This window comes from Salvia hispanica, chromosome 4, assembly GCF_023119035.1.
Source record: "Salvia hispanica cultivar TCC Black 2014 chromosome 4, UniMelb_Shisp_WGS_1.0, whole genome shotgun sequence".
Lineage (NCBI taxonomy): Eukaryota > Viridiplantae > Streptophyta > Magnoliopsida > Lamiales > Lamiaceae > Salvia > Salvia hispanica.
The window spans coordinates 3,443,479-3,456,860 of NC_062968.1; the positions used below are offsets into that span (position 1 = coordinate 3,443,479).

The window sequence follows — 13,382 nt, forward strand, 5'->3', positions numbered from 1 at the left end:
CTTTTTTCAACCTTGTTGAAGAAGGAGATGGAGACGCTATTTAAATTTAAAATCTATGATTATTTTTGGTTAATTTCCTTTTTACAGTATATGGTAAGATTTTGTTTGATTAAAAATAGATGAATCTGATTTATTTTTTTTTATGGAAATTAAGGTATGTCGTTAATATTTGAATGATATTTATGTAATTTGATTTTAAAGTTATTTTCGAAATCAAGAGTATGTTTTTATGGATTTGAGATTTATATATTTATATAAATAGAGATAAATTTATATTCAATTAATTTGATATAAGCAAAAATACATGTCGATTTAATTAAGTAACGACTGATGCATATCAACGTGAACATATTTAGGGCATATTTAAAGATATTTATCCAACAATTACCACATAAATGCGCATCAATTATATAGCTCATGTTAATAAAAATTGCATATAATATGCATAATAAGTTAGAATCGTAACTAAAAATAATTAGCATTTAAATAATGACTAATTATTACTTAATAGTCACCAGATTTGTCAATCTAGGCTTAAATATTGTGAATTTCAAAAATATTTAATTTAATTGAAAAGAGTAATAAAGTAAATCTTTTTACATGAAAGTTACTCAATATTTCCATAATAAATACAATATGACTTATCATTATTATTCTTTATATACATATTTATAGTTTTTTATGGAGTATATTAAATGGTTTGGCTGATACCTCTTTAATAATACCAATTTTTTATGGATTTCGAATGTGATATTCTTTACACAGTCATGGGCCATGTCTGCGTGAGCTATCTATACATATTGGGTCTTATTGATAAAAATAAAAGTAATGATAGAATCGATTTCGTTTTTTAGCTGTTAATTTATCACAATAAACATATTTACAATTTGATTATTTTCTATGTTATTGAAAATTTGTCACATATTTTTATTTCTATCCGTTTCATAAAATTTACCATATTTCATTTTTACCATTTTTTTATAATAGATATCATATTCCACTAACTCAATCTAACTCACATTTTATTATAAAATTAATATTTAAAATTAGTACTTACATTCCATTAACTTTTTCAACTCACTTTCCATTACATTTTTTAAAATTCGTATCTGGTCAAATATGAGAAAATTTAAGAGATTGAGGGAGTACATAAAAGCATACTCCAATATTATCTAGGTTGAACACTACATCCATTCCAACTCGACACCATTTTTAAATCAAAATAACCTTGGAATCGTGAGCTTCATCCTATAACAAATTGCATTCACGGCTGGTCAAAATAATATCTAAGGGCATAATCACCTGCTTGAGGTAGCTCTCGACTCTGTAGCTATTGCACACTCATCGTGCATCCATCACATCACATCACATCACATTGTGCATAGTTACTTCTCACCCATTATCCTCAACCTATCACTACGAAACTCCACATATATTTGCATTTAAATAAAAATAGAATTATAATATTCGAAACAATATTCAATATTTTATAATATATATATATATATACTCGTTATTCATAAATATTTTAATCAAAATCCGATAATTTGATAATCATTTTAATTTACATACAAATCACATTTCCTATCCTACAGAGCTCCTACGTACTTATCAATTAGTATTAAAATATTAATTCAATTCGACATTCATTAACATTGAAATCGAATCTCGATTTGCTTATAAAAACTACTACTTGGTTGCATATATGCGCTCCCACACCCAGAAATAGTCCCAAATTCACGCACATTGTCCTCACATACGTCTCGTCTTCACAAGAGATCCACAAAACTACCGAACGTCGGTCATCGTTATACCTACCACATGTTATATATTTATAGTCCAAGAATAAGAACTAGAATTCGATTCCACAACCTTTCACTTGCCTCATTTATGATAATATTAAAGAAACCTTTAAGTTTAAAAAGTAAAAGTACTTTTACATTAACACTTAGTATTAGTGTTGGAAGTAATTTGTTTTTTTAAGAAATAATTAATTATCTTTGCAAGCTCTCAAAAAGGTTACAATAATACATGCTCCTTCCGTCCCAGTTTTATAGTCACATTTTGCCATAAAAGTTCATCCCACATTTAGAGTCACATTTAGAATTTTCCATATTTAGTCATATAATTTTACCCCATTGTTCATCAAAATTACATCAAAATGTTATTATCTACATTAAAATAAACTAAAACAAAAATAAAAAACCAAAAAGTCAAAAAAGGACTCACCTTCAACTAACTCACTTCATTTATTACACATTCCACAATCTCACTTCATTAATTACAAACTCCACCAATTCCTTAAAACCCGTGTCATAATTAAATGTGACTATAAATTTGAGACGGAGGGAGTACTAGCTACTTACATAGTTACATTACTGATTACTCTATCATAAGAAAAAATCACCTTGTAATTCAGATATCACCTTAAAAGTAAATATTATATTTTTTTTGAATTACCGTTTCAAACTCCCTAAATTTAAAACCCGAGTATATAATGATTTAAGAAAAATTGGTCTCTAAAATCATGAACTTTGCTCATATTTTGGTATTTCCCATGAACTTTGAAATTGGTCTAAAAAATCACAAACTTTACATTTTGTTTGTTATTTTCCATGGCAGCCTAAATAAGAAATCTTCGGCAAAAATCTTATTATACGTGGCAATCGTGAAATGTTTATAATATTTTAGATTACTTTTAAAATTCGCGATAAGTAGGATAAAAAAGCTATGTAGAAAATCACGTTGATTAGTGTGACGGGTAGGATAAAAAATGCAAGGAAGTTGGTTGGATACGGTGATTGAGCCGTCATGGGAAATAACAAACAAAATGTAAAGTTTATGATTTTTTAGACCAATTTTAAAGTTTATGGAAAATACCAAAATTTGAGCAAAGTTTATGATTTTAGATACCAATATCCCTTGATTTAATCGACTTCTGTTTTGGAATGTTAAGAGCGTGAACGTTTCTGAACCAAAACATATGGACGTTTGGAATGAGTGCAACACATTTATTTCATTCACAATAACGATGGGAATCAATTTTTGTGTAATTAATACATAATTTTTTATGTAACTAATATACAATTATGCGTCTATCTAAACCACCCCCATGATCATTCTCCACTACACATGTCATTATTTCCACAAGAGATCTTTTTTAATTTTTTCTTAATTTCTTTGTACACTTTATTAGACGTAATTTAATATGTGGATACTTATATAAATCAAATCTTTTCATTTTTCTAGTTATCACACAAATAAATAAAACATTTTCATTTTTCTAATTTTATTAAAAATTATAATGGCTTCGGATATCACCTTAAAAATAAATATACTTTTTTTGTAATTACCATTTCAAATTCCTTAAAATTAAAGCTTATATAATGAAATAATCATTATTAGCTTCTGTTTTAGGATGTTAAGAGTGTGAACATTTGTGAACCAAAATATATTAACTGAGATGATTATATGACATTTATTTAATGCACAATAACGATGGGAATCGATTTTTGTGTAATTAATTCTTTTTTGTGTAATTATTATACAATTATGCATAAAATGTATGGATAAATAGTAGTAAGAACGTACCACATTCATTTCAACTTTATTGCATGTTTGTGTTCATTTAATTAAAATGAAACTGCCATTAACTACATTTACAGCTGGCTGAAATTGAAAACAATTATAATTAAATTATATTTTTTAATCTAAAATGGAATTTTTTGTAACATCTCCTCTTTTATATATATAGATTAGCTTTTAAACAAATTTAGTCCTATCTTTAGGTAATTGTACTAAATTTTTGTGTTGATATTTTCAACTTTCTGTGATTATATATAGGGATGCTCAACTAGTTTTTTATTATCGTTTAATCAATAACTAAACATATATCAGTTAAATTGATGATTAAAAATTAGTCATTTAGTTCGGTCCAATGATTTGATCGGTTCAGCTGTATTATCCGATCCTGTACTACCATTTTCATAAATACCATGAGATTTTAGACGAGGTTTATAATAATAGTATAGAGAGAAAATAATTGGATATTAAAATAAGGAGAGAGAATGATAGAAATATTAAGGAGAGAGAATGTTGAGAAAAAAATTTATCATGAAAAGTCACATTTTTATGTATTTTTTATTTTGATATAATAATATATTTATTTCACTCTTTATATATATTTGTGTTTTATTGTCTTCATATGAAATTAATGAAGACTAATTTACCCTTTTAATATTTTATTCTTTGGATTAATCGTACTAATAATGTGTTGAAATGGGTTACAAAAGTACTTATTTTTTCACCAAATAAAAAAACGAAAATAATACTTCAAGAATTTAAGATGTACAATAAATGAACTTCATTAATTATTTCACTCTTTATATTATGTTTCTATTTTTTTTACTATATGAATTTCATGAATAAAATATGAAATGTAAAAAAGAATGATAATACTTCAAAAACTTAACCTGTACAATAAATGGGGTGTTCTGCAAAAATCGTTCCACCAATAGGTAGGTTTTTTTTTGTTTCTGGAAATGGGTGATACGCATTCTAAGAATGCGTATTTACAAATACGCATTCTTAGAATGCGCAACTAAGCTGAATTCGGCAGTCAACCAGAAAAGTCAAAATTCAAACTAAATACGCATTCTTAGAATGCGTATCTCACTTGAATTAAATTGGGCATTCCAGAACAGAATCGGGCACTGCTTCTTCTGCATAACTCGGCGCGTCGAACTGTCGTCGCTGCCGCTCACACCTGCCGCCGCCGACGTTCCCCCTCCACCCACGGTACCTCTCTCTCTATCCCTGTTTCCCCTTTGCCTAGGGTTTGTTTTTTTTGGAATTGGTTTTTTTTTTTTTGGAAGAATTGAAACAATAATGTGTGCATTGTGAGATTAAATTTGTAATTGTCTTTATTGTGCATTGTGAAGTTGATGATGAAGCTTCGTTAGAATGTGTATGTCAATTGAAGCTAGTTCACTTCATACATGAAATTGATGGTGGAATTGGAAACAGTAAAAAAAAACAATTTTTGGATTTAATTGTTTGCAGTTTTACAATTTTGCATTGAAATTAATGGTGGAATTGGAAAGAGTAAAAATTAATGGCATGCAATTTTGCAAATCTCTCATTGTATATAGGTGGCTTCCTAGTTGTTTCAGACTAGATAATCAAAAGCAGTATACCACGCAACAAAGATCAAAATTATCCTTTCAATCCACATGGTCTTCATTTTTCATTATGTTCCAACATAATTTTAATAGGACTATTGTTGTTTTTACTGTAAAAATTAAATGTGGGTACTATTAGTAGAGTGCTTTGGTGACTCTTTGTTCTTGAAACAGTTGTTCAATGACAATAACTTGACACTTGATAACTTTGTCTTTGTGCATGTTCAAGTTCTTTTTTATCTTCATTACTTCATTATTTCGTATAGTTAGCTTAGTGCAATGCTGACCAAATTTAATTAATGTATATATAGCAATGGCATCATCATCAACTGGAGAGTATCCTTTGTATTGTGGTCCCGAAGATCCGAGCGTACTTTACTTGCAACCGCATCACATAACTGAAAGCATAATCTCTGGGAATGATACCGACACCTTCCAACCATGCAAATTGGATAATAACATTTTTCAAGCTCCAATGCATGACCGAGTGTTGGGGCATATAGAGCGGATGGGTTTTGGTGGCGTGTACCGTTGTGGAAAGCCGAAGATGTTGGACGCTTCACTTATTGGGGCATTGATTGAGAGGTGGTGTCCCGAGACACACACGTTTCACCTTCCAGTTGGTGAAGCTACAGTGACCCTCCAAGATATCGAGATGCTTTGGGGTTTAAGGGTCGATGGTGAACCAGTTATCCTTTCACAAGTGAACCGCACGAGAGAGAACTGGGTGGATACGTGTTTGTCGCTTTTGGGTATAGAACCTAGTCAGGCTGAATTGAAGTTGGGGGGATTTAATGCCACTACACTGAAGGATGTTGTTAGACACCGTCTTGACGACGATCTACCCGAGCATTATTACATGCAGCATGCACGTATATTTGTGCTACTCCTACTAGGTTGTTTGATCCTCCCAGACACTTCGGGGAGAAAAATTCCCTTCCACCACATTCTATTACTAGATGACGAGAATCAGTGTTCACAACTTAGTTGGGGTGCAGCAGCGCTTGCCACTTTATATCACTACATTTGTGATGCTTCGTGTCAAAAGCAGAAGAATATCGGTGGCCCTTTGGCCCTTCTACAGATGTGGGCTTGGGAGAGGATACCCAATATTCGTCCCGAGATTGTTGATAGGGTTAAGTATGCTGGTACGACACCGTGTGGAATAATGTAAGTTACAAACCAACAACATCAAATGATAGTAAATAATGTCCAACTACAAGCCAAATCAAAATAGTAGTAAATAATGTCCAACTAAATCAAAATAGTAGTCAATAATGTCCAGCTACAAACCACAAACAATCACACAGTGCTCCCCGTTGTGCAGTTATGCCTGTCATGCCCTACTTGTCTACAGATCTTGCAACTCCTCTGTCGCCTGGGTTGATCAGGTTCATTTTCGTCCCACAACTACACATTTTTCTCAAATACTTGACCTCATAAGAGTTTCCACCCTTCCCTTTGGATCGTGCCTCGGATAAGACATCATATCTGCCCGCATGGGTGTTGACTCGTCTTACCACATGTTTTCGGCCTCTTGCATCATTATCATTCAATTTGTCATGCGCCCATGGGCTCAACTCAGTTTGGCATTGTGTCGCTTCTGTTGATCTTGTCTGAAACCATTTAATTGTTCTCTAGAATGTCAAATCGATACAAGCCCTAATAGGTAGATCTCTGGCTCCTTTCAAGACGTTGTTATATATGCCTCCACCATGTTCGTCGTTGCTTCACCCCATCTACGACCTTTGTCGTATGCCATTGTCCATTGCTCTGCATCAATACGCCCAAGGTACTCAACTGCCTCTGGACTAACATTCCCTAGGTGGCGTCTTTTCCTGAAATATTTTCTCACCTTTGTGGCTATCCCCATTTTCCACACTAGACCCTTCACCCTCACACCCTTGTGATGCTGCAACACATTTTTCGTACATGTACTAAGCAAAATCGGTGTATTCCTCGGGGTGGTTGTTCCCATATATCAGACTCCATTGCATTCAACATTCCTGGGTGTCTATCAGATATAATGCAAACATCTCTATCGCCTTTCATAACATGAAGTTTGATTAACTTCATAAACCAATTCCAACTATCACTTGTTTCATTATCAACAATTGCATAAGCAACAGGTAAACACTTCTTGTTTGCATCAAATCCAACAGCGCAAAGAAGTTTACCTTTGAGTCTGCCCCGCAAATGAGTTCCGTCAACTGCTAGCACTGGCTTGCAAAGCTGAAAAGCTTCCACACACGGCCCGAATGCCCAAAATACATACTTGAAAAACTTTCGTGTCTCGGTACTATGTCGTTCATCATGATGCCACTCAACAATTGTTCCACGGGTGCGCTTCTGCAACTCAATCATATAACTAGGCAAATCTTCGAATGATGACTCCCATCCACCAAAAGCAAGCTCTATAGCCATCCTCCGGGCATACCATGCTTTCTTGTAGGATATTTCAACATGATACTTTTGCTTCACATCCTCAATAATGGAATTAGGCGTATACCCGGGGTCCTTTAGAATATGATGCTTAACACACAAAGCCACCATATCTGATGAGACGTTGGCGTGGTCCCTGGAGTTGAGATTACCTACACAAGTGTGTCTATCAGTCCATTGTCTGATTTCCCATTTGCGGTCGTGCTTCCTCAATGTTGCTCGAAGTTTCCAAATACAACCTGTTTGATTGTGTCGTCTCCTATTTGAGCTCGTGCTCTCCGACTCTTTGGGTGGCTTCAGAGTTTTGCATTCCACATTCCACTTTGTTGGTTTACTTTCCACCACGTAGTATTCTTTTGTGGATGACTCCAAATGCCACAAAGTAACAGCAGTCTTCAATTGTAGCTTGGTATCAAATTTGGTTCCTAACCCAATTCGTGTAGGATTCTTCTCATCCCAAAACCAACTGCTAGATTCGGAATCATCATGGTTACTTTCATAGTAATTACCTTCTGTCGTCGGTAGAGTACGAAAATAAGATAACCCTGGATGCTCATACTCCTGCTCACTTGGTGGGACTACTGGGACGTATCTACGAGGCACATTCAATGTCTCATTGTCGGATGCATCTTGGTTTCTTTCTGATTCTTCACTCAATTCAGGTGGGGTTGTTGATTTTTCTGACACAAGGTCTTCAAATTCAGAATCGTCACTAACTTCATTATGGGGAGATAGTCCCACATCTCCAAAACGAGACCCACCCTCCCCAAAGCCAGGCCCATCATCCCCAAAACCATGCCCATCATCCCCAACATTAGCCGGATCGTGACTAACTTCATTATGTCCAGATGGCTCATCATCATATTGTACTCTATCTTGAACTTGTCGATGTCCCCTTCTAGATTGATAGACAACGACCGTATGTGGAGTACGTTGTTGTGCTAAATTAGCTTGGTAGTCAACAAATAACTCAATTTGACCTGATTGAATAGCTGTTGCAAACATATTCCTCATATATGCATCGCAAAGTCGAACGCCCACAAAGTGATATCCATTACCCACTTGAATTGCACGTTTCCATGTCAAACTAATCATATACTCACTCACATTGATTCCAATGCAATCACATATTCTGCTAACCAACTCATTATATGGAACAAACTCATCTAAGACAAGATATGCATTTGCCACGGGTGGCTCATAAGACAAACCAATTCCTCCAATTTGTACTATTCTTCCATCCCAATATAAAAGGACACAAATAGATTCTGTGTCCATAATCCTGCAATACATACACAACTTTATCTCAAAATTTAAATAATTAAAAATAAACTATATACCAAATCTTACAAATTAACAATTCAAAAGACACTACTTACCAAATCTTAGTATTTAATAACACACATTGAACATACAATTTATACCAACAACTTAAAAAAAAAAAAATTAGCCACAAACCCTAGAATCACAATTTTCACCATAAACTATGGATATAATGCTAAATTAAGAAGAAAACACGTAACTTACCTTGAGGGAGAAACAATTAGATGAATTTGGGCGATTTATGCAAGAATCGGACGAAAATGTGGCATTCTTGGAAGGGATTCGCGGGCAAGGAGGCTGGAGTTCGCGCAGAGGGCAGAATGCTTCTGCCCGATTCTGTTCTTATTTAATTCAAGTGAGATACGCATTCTAAGAATGCGCATTTGAAATACGCATTCTAAGAATGCGTATTTAGTTTGAATTTTGACTTTTCTGATTGACTGCCGATTCAGCTTAGTTGCGCATAAGAATGCGTATTTCAAATGCGCATTCTTAGAATGCGTATCACCCATTTCCAGGAAAAAAAAAAAAAAAAAAAAAAAAAAAAAAACTACCTATTGGTGGAACGATTTTTGCAGAACACCCCATTTATAGAATTTAGCCCAATAAATGATAGTACAATAATTGTTGTCTAATCCAGAGTCGATTACTTCTCAACAATCAAAACTAGGTGCATGTACAAAATAAAGTAGTATCCTTCAAATACTTGATTCTCAAGAATTTGATAGTACTACTCTAATTCCTATTGTGGTTAGCTGTTTCAATAAAATACACTATCCTAGGTTTAGGACATGATAATAATAATCATATAAAGTCTGAGTTTTTAAGACCGAAGAGCATTGCTGAAGCTGCTGAGCTCTCTGCCTCTCTCATTCTTGGCTTCTCTTCCCCCTCCATCACAAGTGAACCCATTGATAAATCAATTTCAACAGAGCATGTGAATCTCTTCTGATTAGCAACACGGGCTTCTTTAATGATTCTGCACATGATTGGCAGGGTCAAAGATCTTTGCATAACTTGTCACAATTTTTCAACATTTATGAAAAATAGCTCTATCTTTAGGCTATGATATGGGATATGTTTTACAATGAATTGCAAAACAGCACTTTGGCAAATCAGTAAAGCAACGATGAGCGAGATGTGTCGTTGAACTTTGAATGTGGTTCAGGCCTAGAGTTATATATGTGGAGAACACTACATTTTAAAAGTAGAAACTACTTCCTTTCACAGATAAAAATTGGAAAAGCAAGAAATGGGTATGATAGCATAGTTAGAGTAACACAAATTTCTTAATAATGGGAAAAATGCTTACTTGTAGTTTGGTTTTGACCATTTCTTCTTGCCACACAGCTCATGCAGCTTCTGTTTTGCTTCTTCAATTTCACCATCCATACTGATATGATCGAATATGGTATCCTTCAATTGGTTGTAAGATCTCTGAGACAGCTTTTCAAGAGCATCCTTTGCAGCAAGGAGCTTTGCCAGTTCTCTATGCTCGGAAGAAGCAGAGGCAATAAACTCCCCATTGACGGTAACAGTAGCAAATATTTTCTCTCCTTTCTTCTCGTAACTTATACGAACCTGGTTTCCATCCTTTTGGTATAGCGCAAAGAGCATAGTTACAGGTTGTGGTTGTTGCTCCAGATCATTTAGCGTTACAATGGGTTCTAGAAGATGTCTAAAGATCTGAAACAACATGGAAGAAATCATATAACCAAATCAAGCTAAGACTTTTTTTTCTTGAGGTCACTTTGTAAACAGATTGCTTCTTTATTTAATAATGAAAAGACCTCCTATTTTGTTAGGAATTAGCCATAGGCGCAGTCTTTTTCATATTCCGCTAGCAAACAGGCAATCGCGCTTATGGGAAAAGGGAAAAGACACAACACAACATAAGAAAACGCATATGAATTAAGTAATTAACCTTCCATGTAATATGTAAATCAAAATTGCAATCAATATACAAAGCAGCTACCACTGACTCCACAATATCCGCAAGAAATTTCGGTGCTTTGACCAAACCCCCATATATCTCTAATTCCTTCTCCTCTTCTACGGCCCTTACAAATTCTGTAACCTGAAACATATGCATAAAACAATGAGGACTTGATAGAGTTGAAAGTGAACAAGTAGGCTCAGCCTTTTTTAATGATCAATAATGGTTCCCTATTCACCCAATGGCCGTTGGTGACTTAAACCCCCGACCTATTGAGCACGTATCTTGAGTGAACAGTAATTGCAATACTCACCAAGAGTGCACCATACACTTAATGGACATTTATCCACCATAGAACCCAAGAGTTGCTGAAAAGTGCTTATCAGATAACCAAGTCAGCTTCACCTTATCAACTCCAGCAAATCCATGAAGCACAGTAGCACAAATTGAAATATGCATCAGTTACTTCATATTCCACTGGACAACTCTAATAAAAAACCAGGACACTGCAGAAATTTGACAAAACCCCTATATATCTCTACTTCTTCCTTCCCTTATAGTGCCATTACAAATTCTCTTACCTAAAACATATGCATAAAAGAAAATGATCTTGACAAAGTTGAAACTGTGCGAGTGCTTAGCTTCATATTCTAATGGACAACTCTAATAACAAACCAGGCAACTGCATAAATTTGACAACCCCTATATATATCTCCCTTTCTTCCTTGCCTTGTAGTGCCACTATGAATTATCTTACATAAAACATGGGCCTAAATTGAACATGACCTTGACAGAGTTGAAAGTGAAGTGAACGAGTTGTCTCAGCCTACTACTAAGAAGCACTTGATCAGGCGTCTTCAGTGATGAATAACAGCAAAATTAATCGAAAGTGAATGATACACTTGATGAACATTTAACCATCACTAATCCCTGACACGACTCAAAAGTGCTTATTAGATAACAAAAGCCAACTTCACCATCAAACACATTGACATATCAATCAATTACTACTACATTTTTTCCACTGCACACCTCTAGAGTCGGTCAAATTATGCCACTGAATAAATTCTCTCCAAATTATGCCATCAATTACTATTCTTTCCACTGCACACCCCTAGAATCAAACTATGCCACTGTATAAATTCTCTTCAAACTTGGCAATAGGCATTCATTTGTCTTTATAAACATCAATTATTGGTTAAAAAAAATAAAGTACAACCAAAATTGGGATCAGAAAGTAAAAGCCTAATCGAAAGCAACGCCACAAACGGGAGAAATAGGGGCGAATTGAGTAGTATGAAAAAAATGAATTGAAGCAGATACCCTTTCATCAATGACAGCGGCGTTGCGGCGTACGTACTTATAGAGGCGGTGGCGGACGGCGACGCGCGCAAGCTTCTCAGTGCTGGTGTTGGCGGAGCGTAGGAGCGAGAGTTTCCCGGGGTCGAGGCCGGGATAGTAAAGGTAAACGAAGTTGGCGACGGCCAAGCCAAGAGCGGCGTCGCCGACGAACTCGAGGCGCTGATAGGAGGCGGAATCGGAACACGAGGAGTGAGTCAAGGCCTCTTCCAGAAGCTTCTTCTGCTTGAAACAATAACCGAGGAGATTCTCCACTGCCCCTACCGATGCTTCAACGTCCGATATTTCTTCAACCTCATCCATGTCCATCGCCTCCATCTCGTTTTATGCTATACTGCCTTAGGTTTCAGAAAATCAAAATGATCGTATGGAAATTTCGTGAGAAGAAGCATAAAATTTTACGGTTTTGAATTGATTACATCTCTTATCATAAGCAATCTGGACGAAATCAATCTCCAACTCTCTATTGTCAGTTTGGAAGTGACGGTTAACAGAGAACTGACTAGGGTTAGAAACCTAGTTGAAGAAGATGAAGTGACTAATTAATTTTAAAAATTATGATATTTTTGTAGGGAAACCATACATGGAGAACAAAAAATTTCATAAATATTTCACTCTAATACAAAAAAAAATTCAAGTTAACATAAATCATATGTGTATTATTACGCATTTCAAGTTAAACATAAATGATACAAGTAATATTATGATTTCAGTTTAATACATTTTGCTAACAATGTTAATTTACTACATATTTTTATCATAAAATCATACGCCAATTAAGGAAAAATTAGCATATGAATATTCAAACAATTCACAAGGCCATTAGTGCCAGCCACCACTGCAGTAACAAGGATGCCCGAAAGGATGAAGGAAATGGGGGGTTGTTACGGCGTCATGATGAATAGCTCCTACGAGCTTGAGCCCGACTACACTAATCATTACAGGAATATTTCGGGGAGGATGAGCATGGAACATAGGCTCTCTTTTGCTCTGCACTGATGCTGATGGAGGAGAGAGAGGAAAGAAGCCTAGTGTTGATGTGGGCGCATGCGTGGTGTGGCTCGATTCGAAGAAGGCGAATTTTGTGGTGTATAAGTGTTTTGGGTGCATGGCCAAGTTTAGTTCGACTCAATTTAAGGAGA

General features: G+C 35.0%; 2 protein-coding genes across 4 annotated transcripts; one reads left to right on the forward strand and one right to left on the reverse strand.

Annotated features, from left to right (window-relative positions):
• Positions 1-5,493: 5,493 nt before the first annotated feature.
• Positions 5,494-6,354, forward strand: LOC125218133 (protein MAIN-LIKE 1-like). Its single transcript, XM_048119737.1, has one exon. The coding sequence runs from the start codon at positions 5,494-5,496 to the stop codon at positions 6,352-6,354; it is 861 nt and encodes a 286-aa protein (XP_047975694.1).
• A 3,160-nt stretch (positions 6,355-9,514) lies between these two features.
• On the reverse strand, positions 9,515-12,778 carry LOC125222117 (ribonuclease 3-like protein 2). 3 transcript variants are annotated; one of them, XM_048124572.1, is made up of 5 exons: positions 12,660-12,770; positions 12,205-12,578; positions 10,870-11,022; positions 10,258-10,631; positions 9,515-9,924 (listed from the first exon to the last, which is right to left on the reverse strand). In XM_048124572.1, the coding sequence occupies exons 2-5, from the start codon at positions 12,556-12,558 to the stop codon at positions 9,750-9,752; spliced, it is 1,056 nt and encodes a 351-aa protein (XP_047980529.1). In that variant the 5' UTR covers positions 12,559-12,578; positions 12,660-12,770; the 3' UTR covers positions 9,515-9,749. The 3 variants fall into 3 exon arrangements, with proteins under 3 accessions (XP_047980529.1, XP_047980530.1, XP_047980531.1); XM_048124573.1 differs by having other exon boundaries at positions 12,205-12,574; positions 12,660-12,767; XM_048124574.1 differs by having other exon boundaries at positions 10,921-11,022; positions 12,205-12,778.
• Between the last annotated feature and the right edge of the window lie 604 nt (positions 12,779-13,382).